This window comes from Lytechinus variegatus, chromosome 11 (assembly GCF_018143015.1).
Source record: "Lytechinus variegatus isolate NC3 chromosome 11, Lvar_3.0, whole genome shotgun sequence".
NCBI classification, from domain to species: domain Eukaryota; kingdom Metazoa; phylum Echinodermata; class Echinoidea; order Temnopleuroida; family Toxopneustidae; genus Lytechinus; species Lytechinus variegatus.
In genome coordinates this window covers 16,061,585-16,078,388 of record NC_054750.1, presented here as the reverse complement: position 1 = coordinate 16,078,388, position 16,804 = coordinate 16,061,585, and the positions used below count along the sequence as shown (strand labels likewise).

The 16,804-nt window shown below is 36.9% G+C and overlaps 2 protein-coding genes across 2 annotated transcripts in view; one reads left to right on the top strand and one right to left on the bottom strand.

Moving 5' to 3' along the window:
- Positions 1-60: 60 nt before the first annotated feature.
- Positions 61-6,204, top strand: LOC121424417 (ubiquitin-like-conjugating enzyme ATG10). Its single transcript, XM_041620100.1, has 6 exons — positions 61-242; positions 1,238-1,408; positions 2,248-2,362; positions 3,858-3,955; positions 4,455-4,543; positions 5,829-6,204. Exons 1-6 carry the CDS (start codon positions 132-134, stop codon positions 5,917-5,919), a joined length of 675 nt encoding a protein of 224 aa, XP_041476034.1. The 5' UTR covers positions 61-131; the 3' UTR covers positions 5,920-6,204.
- Positions 6,205-15,560: 9,356 nt separating this feature from the next.
- LOC121423687 (nuclear pore complex protein Nup155-like) overlaps positions 15,561-16,804 on the bottom strand; it is a 36,396-nt gene continuing 35,152 nt past the window's right edge. The window contains exon 34 of the mRNA XM_041619116.1: positions 15,561-16,290. Within this exon, the coding sequence (XP_041475050.1) occupies positions 16,134-16,290 (157 nt within the window). The 3' untranslated portion in view covers positions 15,561-16,133. The remainder of the gene's footprint in view (positions 16,291-16,804) is intronic.

Sequence of the window (16,804 nt, the reverse complement as noted above, 5' to 3'; positions counted from 1 at the left end):
CTCTACGACACCATCGTATATTGATATTTTCATCGCGCTGATCGGCTGACACGGCTCCAAAGCTGTGCAGATCACGGGACGCGACGGGGAAAGTATCATCCGGTACCCCGCCCGGGTATTTTGCTGCAGCGATGGAGGGAGGAGGAGGGGAAGTAGACAGATGGAAATTTGAAACAGATATAACGGAAATAGAACGTCTATCGAAGCGACTTAAAGAAGGATGGGAAGTCAGATCGATAGAGGTCCGTAGTCTTAGTAGAATAACTAGTAAAAAGTCGATGATTGATCTCGAAAAAGACAAAATAGAAGTAGACCTAACTTAACTAGTTAAGCCCGCCAAGTTAAGGTAGCCGTAGTCTTTTGGAAGTTTTGCAGTTATTGATCATGATGGCTGATGCAGAAATTTAGAGTGATTATGAGATGATGATGATGATAAGATGATGATGTCCGCATGATGTGATGATGTCTGATGATAATGATTATGATGAGGATGATGTCTGATGATGAGTCTAGGACTAGTTGTGCAGGTGGTGATGATGGTGGAGAAGATCATTGTAAAACAAAAGTAAGACTAATGGTAGTGGTGATTATGATGATTGATGGGCCAAATCGTGGTTTCAAGAACCACTCGTCGATTTGTATACGCGCACTTGTGTACAAAGTGAATGGAGGTGGAAATGAGGAACCGTGCCTGTGAGTGACTGAATAAAGCGCTGCGCTGCTGTACTATAGTATAAGTGAACGGTGGTTTCCAAATATCACGATAATGCTGATTGATGATGATGATGATAATGATGATGACAAGGATGATGGTGATGATGATTGATTTTGATGATGATGATGATGATGGTGGGGATTATGATGGTGATGATGATGATCGATGACAACGCTGATCCAGAGTAGGACTATAGGCTACCGATACATGTGTCAAGTTTATATACATACTTGCCACAGTGCCAAGGTCAACCTGTCACTAAAGTTAGTTCCTCTGTCCCAGATACAGTTTCTCATATATTAGCCTTGATGAGAGGCTGAGAATACGTCATCTTCAAAATCTTAGAATCGTTTGACACTTAGTATAAAATGAAATGATCTGTTTGACAGACTTCTTTGGTTGAATTGATGTGTGACACTATTTGAAAACGTGGTATAGATCTATTCATATACTGGTAAAGTGGTAAAAATACGAAAATGAATATTCTGTGTTTTTTTTAATCTCTCATCTTACAATCTGTAGGTTGGCACAGATGCAATTCCTTATCTGGTGAAAAGGAATGTGATGCGCCAGCTGCCATTGTCTCTTGAAGCTTGGAATGAAGAAGAGTCTTGTGGCACTGGAGCCATGTTGTGTGATGCCAAAGATACAAGACTTGATGTAAACCAGCTGGAAGAACTCAATGATCATGTGGTAGGTATTTACTAGTCTGATATTGCATATTATTAACATGGACAATAGTTAGGTTTATCTCCCTCATGCTATATTTTAACAGTCAGAAACACACCGGGCTATATATAACCAGAATTGAAAGCCACATTGCAGAAACCCTGCAAGTGTCTTAAAGGAGAAGTTCGCCCTAAAAAAAGAAATACTGTAAAAATAGGGAAAAAAGTGATAAAAGATATTGTCAAACTCTTGAGAAAAATCCATCCAAGAATTAAAAATTATTAGAATTTTAATTATTTGATTTGTGACATCATATCATATGCGAGCAGCATTCCTACAAAATTGGAATGACAACTGATCAAGTGCATTAGTTATTTATTGCTGCAACTTATTTCATCAAGATGGAAACACATCATTTACACAGGTATGAAAAAAATGAAACAATCATGATTTCATGTAATAATGTAAGAAAAAGGAAAGTGTGGATGTGACATCATCAGCCCACCTAATGAATATTCATGACACTTTGCATATACTTTTTTTTCACAAAATGTTGCTCTACATTATTTATTAATTAAATTTGTTATTATCCAATTTTCATGAGATTTTCAGCATTCTGCTTTGTGAATTTTACTTAATTTATTTAGATATAAATATCTTCAGCCTGGAGCATCCCTTTAAGGAGAGTGTACTAGAACTAAAACACCCAGGATTTTGGTATAAGTCAAGTTGGGGGTGGGCCGGGTAAATGACAGTCCAAAAATGATCATATTTTTGCTGAACAGATTACAGTTTATTCAAGAAACTGTCCAAGTTCTGCAAATTTCATTCTTTTTAAAATTATTTTTTATTTTCATGTTCAGACAGTGAAATCTTCAGTTGAAGAGCTACAGTGTGAGAGTTGTCAGTTTGAGTATCATATCATTCACAGTGCAAGCTACAATGTTCCAGTACTATACTTCACAGCATGTAAATCAGGTATGTATTTTCATCCAGGGAGGGGGGGGGTAGGGGAAAATAATTACATAGGGCTGGGGGTGATTTTGCCGTCCCCCCCATGCTCAAAATAGCCCTGGAAAATCCCCCTTCACAGCAATATTAAAACTTATCCAATGTTGTAAATTTAGGCAGTAGGTTGTGAAAAGTAGCCCCCCACATTTTTTGTGGGGGAGGGGTCTGGCAGTGATGATTTAAAATGATGTATACAAGCAGCAGAGAAACAGGAGAAAAGTATGGGTGGTAGAGGGCAGGGTTATGAATCTGTTGGGAGCTCTGTTACACTACAGCGCAGTAGAGTATATTTACATAGTGACTGCGCTATATAAATGGTCTAATTATTACTATCTGTTCAAGTCATTATCCTGAGTGTTTATACTATTTAACACAAATTGGCTATCTTGCCACCGTACCCCCCCCCTGGGTGAAAGACCATATCACCACCCTGATTTTGATCACTTTGTTTATTTGACACACTCAACCTTTGGACGTAGTTTAGATGGGGGATATAATATTTTTTCCTGCAGAGCCTTTCAACTGTGTAACAAGTACACATCATTTGTCCATTTATATTGGCAAAAAGTAAGAAACAATTGTGAAATTAATTGTTTCCGAAAAGGGGAATACAACCCAAATAGAAAGTTGTTTTAGAGGAAACAGAAAAATCAGACAAGCAGCTGTGTGAAATAGTTAACCATATCAGACAAACAGTGCGAAAGATATTATATTTATTATTATTTATGTTCCAAATTGTAATCATTATACCTATGCAGACTTTACATGGGCTGCATTGGTGATGTCATACCAAAATAGATTAGTTATCGTAGGTACTACTCGTTTGCTTCAATACACATAATGGCTAAAATGTTTCTTATCTCAAATGTTTTTTTTTTTGATGAGGACATAAAACAACATGCAGTGTTGCATGTTGATTACTGCCCCAGGGTAAAAGGTATTTATCTGAAAAGCATAAATCCCTGATAATCAATACACAGCCTATGACAGAGTTGTCTATACCACGTTAATTAACATACCAAATTGCCAATTTGAAATTTATTGTGATAGTGATCTCATTTAAAAACAAGCATTAATTTCTTATTGCTCGTCAAGGACCCTTAACACAACGCTTAGCAATCCTAGAACAGTTTTTTTTATGACCGATTGCATTGACTACAATGCACAATCAATCATGAAACAGGCGTATGATTAATCCCTAACCTTTGTGTTACAGGACCCTGATTTCAAGGCGTCAATCAACACTTTGCCACTCTCACCCAGGTGCTAATTGGGTACCGGTAGGAAACAACCATAATTGTGGTTGGTTTAGCAAGTTTGCACCTAATAGGCTGCTTGGAATGCTATGAATCCAGTGACCGGGTAATAATAATTGTGAAGCGCTTTGAACAGTCGTCGATTGATAAAGCACTATATAAATGCCAAGTATTATTATTATTATTATTTCTTCTCCATTTTGCAGATGGTAAGCTTCTGACCTTAGATGAGGTTTGGGGTCAGGTACCAGGATCATACCAGGAAAGATTAAGACACCAAAGATGGACGTTCATAACCCAACAGGTGGGTCATTCATAAAACTGTTCTCAAATCTACTTCAGGAACGACTGGTGATCCTTTCTTGTGGTAAACAATACACACTAGGTGTTGATTTAGTTACTAAGAAAGGGTCACCAGCCGTTTGTATAGTCACTCGTAACTTACGGTTTTATGAAACCAGACTTTGTCAGACAAAAGTTTGTCTGACAAAGTCCTTCATGGAATGTTCTTCTGAATCTCGGTCTATTGATTTATGAACTAGACCACAACATCTTTTCATAGAGTAATCATTTCAAGTAATGGTGGATTGCAAAAAATTGTGATTACTTGCTACTCATTCATCGAACTCCACAAATAAATCACAAATCTTGCTATTACCTGCAAATTGTCAATTGATGAATAGTCTGTTTATTGAAACTATGAATGTATGAATTTCTTTCTTTGAGAAAAAAGTTATCTAGCTTTCAGAATTGATTGCAGGTACATTTCCAGTGACACGTCCTAATTTGTTTCATTTGAACAGGAGCATCCCCTTCTTGGAAGGCCCTTCTTTCAGCTTCACCCGTGCCGAACAGCAGATCTAATGAAGTCCATTGTACCACATCGTAAAGGGTAAGTACATGTATAAGTTAAGAAAGCTCTTTGACATTTCATTGCGGCAATTTTCAATCGATGCACAGCTGACAATAGGGTGTAACAGCACTATCAACCACTACATTTGTGCTGTATTTAGTAGTTTTGCAACCAATGATCGCATTATGTTTTTTTTAGAAAATGCTATATAATTTTTTTTTAAACTTGTTTTTCATTGAGAGAAATCATTTCTCGACTCTATATGTCTTTTTAATAATAAAACTTGTACAAGTATAGGCAATGGCCTTAGATAAATGTAATTTCAGTTAGATTTCAACTTTCAAGTAAAAATTAAATATGTATTTTTTTCAATCATTACAATATGAACCAATGTCTTTAATCATTTTTTTTAACCCTAATTCTCCCAGGGGGGGGGGGGAGCCATAATGGTCCCCCTCAATATTTCAGTTTTGCTTATTTTTCACAAAATAGTTATATTCACAATTCAGTGATATGCAATGAGAGAGTTGATGATGTCCCTCACTATTTCTTTTATTGTTTGAAATTATACAATATTTCAATTTTTACTGATTTGACAGTAAGGATCAATGTTAAAACAATGATAGTTCCACATGTTCAGGGAGGAAGAAATCTTTGTTTCATAGGAGAATGAGGAGAAAATTAGAATATTTCATGTGATAAAATACAGAAGAAATAGTGAGTGATGTTATCAGTCCCCTCATTTGCATACCGACTGGGATGTGCATATAACTGTTATGTGAAATTAAGCAAAGTTTTGAAATGTCATAACTTTCTTTTTTTTTCATCCGATTTTAATGAAAGTTTCAGTGTTATGCTTGTTGGATTTTCTCTTTTTATTTAAATCAGCTCTTTATTGGGGTAGACTTGTCCTTTATGTCCCGATCAACTTTGGCCTTGGTCTACCTCTGCTAAAAGTTGGGAAGCCAAAAATGTCAAAATTTTGTTTACATGGTATGTTTCTTACATATACTTTAATGGTGAAGAAACATATTTAGGTATTGCTTCTGGACAATTATAAAAGATTTCAGTGTGAGATGTGCTGATAAATTGAAATTTTATGTTTTAGAAATTTGTGTCACATTGAGCTATCCATAATCAAACCGCAACTTTATACAAGAGGTTGAATCAAACCCGAGTTCAGATACAACCAATGCCCTTAAATCAAAGCTTGTCTGAATACAGGGTATCCTAATACGTTAAGAGGTTTTGGGGTAAATACATGTATCTTCAAATTCTAGATTTGTTTTGTTAGATTTACATATCACCTCTGTTTGTACCTCAGGAACTATGTTGTTACATGGCTGAGTTCTGTTGGGCCTGTGGTGGGTCTAGAATTACCGCTTGCCTTCGCTGACCTCTGCCAAGCAAGATGAGATCACATGCAGCTATTGCAGATACTACCAGGTTGTGGACCAACTTCTGGACCAACTTTAGTCCAAAGATGGCTAACTGCGGAGCTCAATTGTGGACCAGAGGAATGATAAAGAAATTTTAGAATGACCGCTTGCCTTTGCAGACCTCGGTCAAGCAAGATGAGACCTTATGTAGCTAATGCAGAGACGAGCAGGAGTCATCTTCTGAACTACCTTCTGGACCAACTTTAGTCTAAAGATGGCTTATTGCAGAGCTCAGTTGTGGACTACCACCGGAGGAATGAAGAAAAAACATTGGACTTGGACCAATGAGAACTCAAAGATGGATACAGACTATCTCCTTCACTGCATTGGTTTCTCTGTTGGACCATTTTTAAAATCTGTGTTGGATATTCTGTTCAAATTAATACGGACCATCTTCACAGACACCTTCATGAATTTTGACCAATACCATTTTATTTGTATTTCAAATTTCGATAAGAACAGCAGAGATAGTATATTCTTATGGTTCTATTTAATGGTTGAGTTGAAATCAATGCAACTCATACGATTTAAACACAACTTGATTCCCAACCAATCAGAATCCCTTATTTAAGTAGGACATGTGAAGTTTTAGAGTTGCTTTTGAACTGAACGGCCTCTGATCTGATAATTTCCAACAAGGTAGGGGTACCATTACGTTACTGTTAACTTAGGACATTTTTCAGAAGAGAGAGAAACAAAGGAGGTAATTTTAAGAAGATAAAAAAGAATGGAGAAGAAAGAACTAGGCAAAAAGCTTTGTTTTAAAATGAGACCACTGTGACTATATCTTGGTTAGTAGATTGTGGAAGTGAGAGGGACAACTCTCCTACATACGTATGAAGATTTTGTTTGAAAACAAGGGGTTACCATTTCGATCGTATTCTCTACCCAAAGGGTTTTCATTTTTATTCTCATGATTCTAGTCTGAGAAATTTGATTGAGCCATGGACCAGTTATAGTTAGGCCAGGTTATGATTTTTCTTTCTCCTACATGTACGAGGATTTCGATTTTTATTCTCATGATTCTTTTCCGAGAAATTTGATTGAACCATGGACCTGTTGTCGGTAGACCAGGGAATTATTTTTCTTGCTAAATTTGATTTGTATCTTCGGTCAGAAGAGAAAAAACACTCCACTAAGTTCTGTAGTCCTATGTAATTAATCTGCTACACACAAGACTTTTAGTAGCAGTCTAAAAAAAATGTGAAGCAAATTACAGTGCGATACCAGGAAGTTCCCTGTGGACGTTTTTTCATACATAGTATGCTTGTCAGTATTGTTTCAATAACATTCTATATCGTCGCACGCACCACGAACCGTCCTCTCTGCGCAGATACAGTGCGCTATCGCGCCTCGCAATTTCACCACGAACCGTCCTCTATCTTACGATGCCCACTGTGGCGTAAATAATTCACTTCAAGAAAACGTAAAGATACGGGATGAAACTTTGGAACGTTAACCATCGAACAAAGACACTGGTAAATAATTTGCTCTCCTTGTAGGTGCACTTATTGCTGGTTAAAAAAACCCCTTTTTTAAAAATGCGTTCTCTGCAAAACTAACTTTCGCATCGAGGTGCGCAGAGAGGACGGTTCATGGTGCATGCAACGATATGTTTGCTTGGGTTGATATCTCAAGTTTCAACAATAAGAATCTAAATCATGATAATCATGCACAAGATAATTCAATGGAATCATGGAAAATCATTGTGCAGTTATGGTTTGTAATCAGTTTCCATTCAGTTAGTTTTGTCATGAAAAACATATTGTTACATGGTCATTTACATGATAAGGGTTGTACATATATTTTGATAAACTTCTGTTTTTATTCTTGCCAATCAGTATTACATCTGCTAGTTTCTATTTCATAAAGCACACCTGGTAAAGAATTTGGACAGGGACTAAATGTTATGAATTTCATCATCTAAAATACGAAACTTGCATAAAAGCATGTATGGCTGACACCCAAGTTATTATTAGAGTGGATGTTAGATCTGAAAATATGTCAGGGCCCCGTCTTACAAATCTCAACTGTATGGAAATCAACGTCATAATTTTGTTATCAGAAAATTTGCACTTTGCACACAAAGAGAAGCACACTTAATTTTCAAGAAATCAATGAATGTATAGCATATCCAGAAAATATTTCGATAAAACATGCATTTTAGATGTTGATGGCCATCGATAGTTGTGATTGATCAGATCAATTTGTTCTACCAAGAACTAAAACAACTAGATTGACTGCATTAGTTATTTATTGCCACAATTTATAGTCATCATTTACACATTTATGAAACAAGTGGAGCACCTCTGGCAGTCTCGCCTGCATTAAGCGATTAATATAGCAGCAGCGCTGACTTTACTATGAGATATTGTGTGAAGGTTTGCATGGTGGCATGTACAATCGCTGATGTGGTTTACGGTACACCATGTGGAGTGTTATAGAATAGAAGAAATGGATAGGTGAGAAAGTTGAGATTTGAGTAGAGTATTCTTTCTTGAAAGTAGTCCTGTCAACCAGAAGAGATTGATGAGTTGAGAACAGCTGAGAAGTAAAGCTGATGAGGAGATGCTGGCTTGAGTCGGCGAGTATGATGAGTAGTAGAGAGACTCGACGTTTCGGACAGGTTGACTGTCTGTCTTCAGGAGTCACTCCTGAAGACGCGGACAGTCAACCTGTCTGAAACGTCGAGTCCCTCTACTTCAGGAGTCACTCCTGAAGACGTGGACAGTCAACCTGTCCGAAACGTCGAGTCTCTCTACTACTCATCATCTCTACTTGCCGACTCAAGCCAGCATCAGCTCTACTACTCAGCTGTTCTCAACTCATCAATCTCTTCTGGTTATTCACAAAACCGATCATTTATATGATATAATACTACATTCATTGACCCTGACATTTGAGCTTGATCATGTGACCTTAGACTTACCCTTATATTCACAAACTTCCAAAGATATGACTGCAATTCAACAATTACCCCCCCAACATGGCCAAAGTTCATTGAACTTAAACTTTGGTCATGTGACCTGAAACTTGCACAGGATGTTCAGTGATACTTGATTAGTCTTATGTCCAAGTTGTATGATCTACTTAGGTTCATATGAGTTATGACATTTCAAAAAATCAACCTTAGATTATGATTCCCCCAACATGGTCTAAATTCATTGACCCTAAATGACTTTGACCTTGGTGATGTGACCTAGAACTCAGGCAGGATGTTCAGTAATACTTGATTAACCTTGTGTCCAGTTTCATGAACTAGGTCCATATACTTTCTAAGTTATGATGTCATTTCAAAAACTTAACCTTAAGATTTGATGTTGACATCGCCACCACCGTCGGAAAAGCGGCGCGATTATCATTTTATAATAATAATCATTTGATAATTATATCAAAGGTTTGTTGACCTTCCTTGGCCTTGACTATCATTTCATTTGTGATATCCAATAACCATCTCATTTCATTAATTAACAAAATTCTTGTAAAAAGAAATATAAACTTTAACACAGTACCCTAAAATCATATTCCTAATTTCCATGATTGATAATACTGAAAATATTTAAAATCTTAACTTAAATATTTGAGTTTGATATTGCTACAAAATTGTCAAATTTGAGCTTGAAAAACCTATAAACAAGTGACAAACAATTTAGTTAAGATGACATTTCAAAAAAAATTTAACAGGCAATACAAAAACTCAGAGCTCATTATACACTGGATTGAAATCTAATTAGCATAAATTACTTTTGAGTTGAAAACGCAGCCCACTAGCATCACCTATTCATGCCAGCCGAAAAAAGGCTGACATAAATAGATAATAAACAAGGCCAGCATACAGCATAAAGGTTAGCTGGGGTTATGGTATGTTGTAGAGTCTTGTGTTGTGCATGTTTATTGTTATGTTGATGTGATGACATCATCATCATCACATGACTAGTCACATGTTCTGTTATATGTGTCACTGTACACTGGCCTTGCTTGCTCACTGCCTCCAGTCCATAAGCAAGCAAGGCCTTTCATATATACCCCAGCAAATGATAAGCAAACTTTTTGATGGTTAGTGAAGAAACCACCACGCCATGGTTTAACTTCCAAAATCTTCTGCATAAACATGATGTTTGACAATAGACATTAGTGTTATCATCCAATAGGCAGAGAGGAGGTGAGAATCTTTTATCATGCATTAATGAATACAAATTAAGAATTCATTACAAATCCCTCCTCAAGAATTGAGAATTAATAATGACCAGTGACAAAAAAAAGGTATTCAAATGTTAATCCTACAATAGCTAAAATGTAAGTAAGCTACCCTCTGGTTCTTTGAATTTAATGGTTAGCATTCTTCCATTATGTCTTCTAAAATTACTAAAAGCAAATGCAGAATAATAATGAATATGTTCATCACCCTCAGGAATTTGTCTAAAAATGGTGAGACACTGAACCGCAATGAATGCATGATTCATGACTGTTGCTAGGTCAGACAATGGTCTGTTAGATAGGTAAACTCACATGTCATGCATACCTCTGAGACAAAGATGAATGCATGGTTTGTGGTTGTTGCTAGGTCAGACAATGGTCTGTTAGATAGGTAAACTCACATGTCATGCATACCTCTGAGACAAAGATGAATGCATGGTTTGTGGTTGTTGCTAGGTCAGACAATGGTCTGTTAGATAGGTAAACTCACATGTCATGCATACCTCTGAGACAAAGATTAACGCATGGTTTGTGGTTGTTGCTAGGTCAGACAATGGTCTGTTAGATAGGTAAACTCACATGTCATGCATACCTCTGAGACAAAGATGAATGCATGGTTTGTGGTTGTTGCTAGGTCAGACAATGGTCTGTTAGATAGGTAAACTCACATGTCATGCATACCTCTGAGACAAAGATTAACGCATGGTTTGTGGTTGTTGCTAGGTCAGACAATGGTCTGTTAGATAGGTAAACTCACATGTCATGCATACCTCTGAGACAAAGATTAACGCATGGTTTGTGGTTGTTGCTAGGTCAGACAATGGTCTGTTAGATAGGTAAACTCACATGTCATGCATACCAATGAGACAAAGATGAATGCATGTTTTGTGGTTGTTGCTAGGTCAGACAATGGTCTGTTAGCCAGACAAACTCACATGTCATGCATACCTCTGAGACAAAGATGAATGCATTGTGTGTGGTTGTTGCTAGGTTTGGTAAAGAATTTCACCCATTGGGGCAAATGCCCAAGATAACTTTCAATGATTTTAGTATGTGTTTTTTTACTCAACAGGGCTGTGCTACAGGAGCAGCAAGTGGGTGACCCCCCCATAATAATTGAGTATTTGTCAAGCACACAATTTAGTACATGAAGAGACTGCATGTCAAAACTATAGGTCATATCATTAGTGGAACAAACAGATAAGGTCATGCCATTAGTGGAACAAACAGATGCAAAAAGCATCCGAACATACAGTACCAGTCAGATATCTTTAATACCTGTTTCGAAGCTATAGAAAGTTATTGTATGTACAACACAGCACAGTGCCAGTCATGGAAAGTTCACTGACCTTTGACCTTAAATTCAACTCATTCGAACTTGACCTGCACCTTCAAAAGATGGACCTCTTGTATGAATTTGGCACTCCTACCTCGAAGATATAGAAAGTTGTTTTGTGAACAACATAGCACAGTGCCAGTTATGGAAAGTTCATTAACCTTTGACCTTATTCAAATTTGACTCGTATTCGAACTTGACCTGTGCCTTCAGGAGATGGACCTTTGGTATGAATTTGGTGATCCCATCTCGAAGCTATAGAAAGTTATTGGGTGTACAACACAATTGTGCCAGTCATGGAAAGTTCATTGACCTTTGACCTTATTCAAATTCGACTCATATTCGAACTTGACCTGTGCCTTCAGGAGCTGGACCTCTGGTATGAATTTGGTGATCCCATCTCGAAGCTATAGACCTTGACCTTATTCAAATTCGACTCATATTCAAACTTGACCTGTGCCTTCAGAAGATGGACCTCTGGTATGAATTTGGTGATCCCAACTCGAAGCTATAGAAAGTTATTGGGTGTACAACACAATTGTTGACGACGCCGCGGACACCGACGCCGGAAATAGTGATACCTATGTCTCGCTACGCAGGCGAGACAAAAATGAAACACTTATTATTTCATGTAATAACATAAGAAAAAGGAAAGTGGGGATGTGACATCATCAGCCCACCTAATGAATATTCATGACAATGTGCATACAACTTTTTCACAAAACATTGATAAACTTTAAAATTCAATAACTTCGTTATTTGTTATCCAATTTTGATTTTTTATGTTATTACATAAAAACATTTTTTTCATAATTTCAAACTTGTGTGAATAATAGGTCTCCCTTATAATGAAATAAGTTGCAGCAATAAATATCTAATGCACTAAATCAGTTGTCAATCCAATTTTTCCAGTTCTTGGAGGAAAAAAATTGAAAAATAAACCTAATTTCATATCATAAAATACAAAAGAACAAGTGGGGATGTGGCATCATCACCCCACCTAATGAATAATCATGACGACTGTTTTCACAAAATATTGCTCAACTTTAAAATTCAATAACTTTGTTATTTGCTATCCGATTTTGATGAATTTTTCGGCATTTGGCTCAGTGAATTCTACTTTATTTATTAAGCTATTAATACTTTCAGCCCGGATCATCCCTTTAATCGTAAAACTTAGTCTTACTGGACCATGGGGTCTGTTTCATAAATTATTGATAACTGTTGTAACTTTGCCGTACTGGTAACTACCGTGGTAACAGGTCTAATCAGCCAATCATAAGGTTGTCATGGTAGTAACAATAATGGCAAAGCTAAAATCATAACTCTTCATTAAGAATATAGGATATTTATATTGCGAACATATCCACCTTTTGAGGTGCACAAGGCGCTCCTATATTACCCGCCTAAGCTAGGCATTCATAGCGCACACAACTTCTTGAGGAATTACTTCCTACCGGTACCCATTTACCTCACCTGGGTCGAGTGCAGCACATTGTAGATCAGTTTCTTGCTGAAGGAAATTACGCCATGGCTGGCATTCGAACCTACGACCCTCTGTTTCAAAGTCCAGAGACTAATCCACTGGGCCACAACGCTATAGTGCAAGTAAAACATGCCTCTGAACTGGAGAGCTATCAGAGGGCAAGTGGTCTAAATGGCTCCTCAATTTCAAAATAGTAGCTCAATCCTGTACACATCCATATTGGCTATATCTTCCAGATATCGCCGCCCTTCGTTGAACCGTAAATCACATGAGCCGTGCATGACAACCCTGATAGTCTTGAGATGTTGGATTAATCCACTGGGCCACAATGCGGGCTCCTTGGCATTTAACATTATATATTGTACCTTTTTCGTGTTGCAGGGCTTGACAGATGTTTAAAGGACAAGCCCACCCCAACAAAAACTTGATTTGAATAAAAAGAGAAAAATTCAACAAGCATAACACTGAAAATTTCATCAAAATCGGATGTAAAATAAGAAAGTTATGACATTTTTAAGTTTCGCTTCATTTCACATAACAGTTATATGCACATCTTGGTCGGTATTCAAATGAGGGAACTGATGACATCACTCACTATTTCTTTTGTATTTTATTATATGAAATATTTTTATTTTCTCTTCATTGTCATGTGAAATAAAATTTCATTCTTCCCTGAACACGTGGAATTCCATTATTTTAAGATTTTGTGCTTCAGGCAAGGAGGTCCTAATCATCAAATTCGTAAAAATTGAAATATTGTACAATTCAAACAATAGAAAACAAAAGAAATAGTGAGTGAGTGACATCATCGACTCTCTCATTTGGATGTGACTGGCTCGTTCATATAACTATTTTGTTAAAAATAAGCGAAACTTTGAAATGTCATAATTTTCTTATTTTACATCCGATTTTGATGAAATTTTCAGCATTGAACTTGTCTGATTTTTCTCTATTGATTCAAATCAACATTTTTCTGAGGTGGACTTGACCTTTAAAAGAAAAAAAAATACAAAACTGAATCTTTTCTTAGATCTTTACTTCTTTAATATCAAATGCATTTTTCTTAGAAAAAAAATGTACAAACTTACATTGTATTATAAAATTACTTTTGCAAGTCTCCAAAAGAATTAATGAAATTCTTCTAGGCTTGTACAGTTATTCAAAACCTTGCACAACCTTGACCATCATCCCCCAGGGGGGGGGCCACTTACATTGACGAGTGGATACCATGCGTGGCCAAAAAGACACATAAAAAGGATGTCTTTTTCACGATAGGGCACGTTACGTACGTAACGTGATAAGGGTGTCAAAAACACAAAAATAATGAAAAAAGGGTATCTATTTCGCTAGGAAAATTACGTGTTTAGGGTTGAATTTGCGGGGATGATAAAACAAAATTAAAATGTTTTATAAAGGATTTCCTTTTTGCCCCAACACTTGGTGTTTAGAGTCCGATATGCGCGAGGTGTAGAAGGTGGGGTCGTACTAAACCAAATAAGGTAAAGCCGACGACCGAAGGACCCGTAACAATAAAACATTCCTGTACTTGTTTAGGGGTTCATTTTAAGGAATATTTGCCAAGAGTATCGTTTTGTTTCCAATACTTGTTAAGGATAGGGTTTCACACGCCAATACTTGTTAAGGGGTGCATTTTCAGAATATGGAAATTACGTGTTTAGGGTGCTTTTCGAGACCCCATGGTCGCGCATGGTATCCACTCGTGAATGGAAGTGGCCTCCCCGGGCATCATCCCCAATGTGTAATTGAGATTTATTCATACTTGCTAGCCCCTGACAATAACAACTTCTCTTATGAAATAAACACTTTTACATAATTTACATTACATTTGTGAACATATAATCAAATAAGCATTATTTACCCCTTCTAGAACATCTTGATAAAAATCTGATCAGATTTTAGCCAAGCACCGTATTTGAGTATTTAATTATTGTCACCTTTCAAGCAATGTTCCTGTACCAGCTTTTGTCAATTAAGACTGATAAATTGATGTGGAAATTAGGAATGAAATATTAAGCCCTTTCCTTTGAACCCTCCCGAGTTGGATAGAGGTAACAGGGATGTCTGAGTTTTACAGCAATTTAAAGCAATTTTCTTGTTTGAAACGGCTTAGTCTATATTGAGGCAATATTTTAATATCATATCATACCGCCCTGAACATGCATATTTGGTTATCTACGTATTATACTTGGTGTTTTATCAACAAAATTTGGAAGAATGAAGTATGCCTGACAAAAAACTAATTTATGTACTGACATAGCAACACACAACCTGGCTCATTGCACACAGTTTGACCCATTGAAAGTGATTCTGTGCTTAGGAACCCCCCTTCTTTCCCCCCATTTTAGCCAACTTAGGTTACAATTTTTACGCCATTAAGCCAAAAGGGGGTTTCATCAAAATGGCCAAGTCTTTCCATGATCAAGATGAAGAAAAACTTAACAGCATAATTTGTTGAATAATTATAGTTACTAATATTCTTGTAAATTCTTTAATGAACTAGACTATTCACAGAATAAATATGGTGCCACATGCACATTATTTCATCTTGCTTTGTCCATATCTTGTTATATTCGTTTGCATTCTTCATTGTAGAAAGTAAGATTGAATGTAGGGCTGAATCATATCTATGAATGCTAATCCCCCCAGAGAAGGTTAGAAATCGAATTTCAATATTGTGTGAAAAATGAGGTAAACATTATCGGAATTTGATTCCATCAGAGGAATTCCATCATGACTGACTAAGGCCTCATTGACATCGTAATCCTTGTAAGGGATGATTTGCAGAAGTCTCTGCTTCTTTACTAAAATGATCAAAGTACCTAGGAACATGTCCATCTTGCTAAGTTTTTTAAAATTCTTTCCAAAATCGGCAAAAGAACACCTGCGGGAACCGCTGATTTTTATTGGTTGCAACATGCAAGTCCTTTCCAAAGTATAGTTCAATTAGAGCGATTGGAACATCAACCATACTAGAATGTTTACAGTGCCCTCAACCAGGTATTTAGGGTTGTACGGCTAACTCAAGAGGGTGCTCTATCCTGCCATAGTATCTTTCAATGAGAGGGATTGGCTGATTAACCATACTAAGACATTCACAGGAAACCCATCAGGCACTTTGAAAGGATTGTGAGGCAAACACAAGAGGGCGCCCTATCTTGGTCTGTTGATTTGCATCCTGTCCAGACGGTTCTGTAGGTCAGTGAAGCTATCAAGGTAGGACTGTATAATGTGAGGTCTCCCAGGAGTGGCCTCCAGCTCTACCTTGTAGCTTGCGATGGCATCCAGTGTGGAGTTGATGAACAGACGCCTAGAATGGAAATCAATTGCATATTGTATTAACCCATAGCCATATATAACTTCACAACAGTTTAAAAAAATCAAAACAATTTCACTCCTCAAATTGGCAATAATTTTTCTACCAACTTGCACTATAAAAAACCCCCACATACATATAGAATGAATCAAAACTAAATAACCACACAATTAAAAATGAGTGTGTATTTGAGTTTTTTCAGATGTGTATCAATCAGATTGAAATTTGCACATTTGAATTCATACCATGATGGCATATTTCCATTGCACTTTATTACCAGTAATAAAACGGTTATTTCTGAACACACTCCACATGCTAGTTATCAAATCCAGCATCGAGAGATACTACCAAAGTAAAGCCTAGGTTACACCAGAACCAAATCAGCTGCGAATACACGTATTCGGGAGGATTCTGTTCTCCCTCTCGGAATTCGAGAAAATTCTAGAGGGATTTTGGAACATCCTTGGAGAGATGCGGCTCGTTTTGAAATGTTCAAAACCCAGCAGAC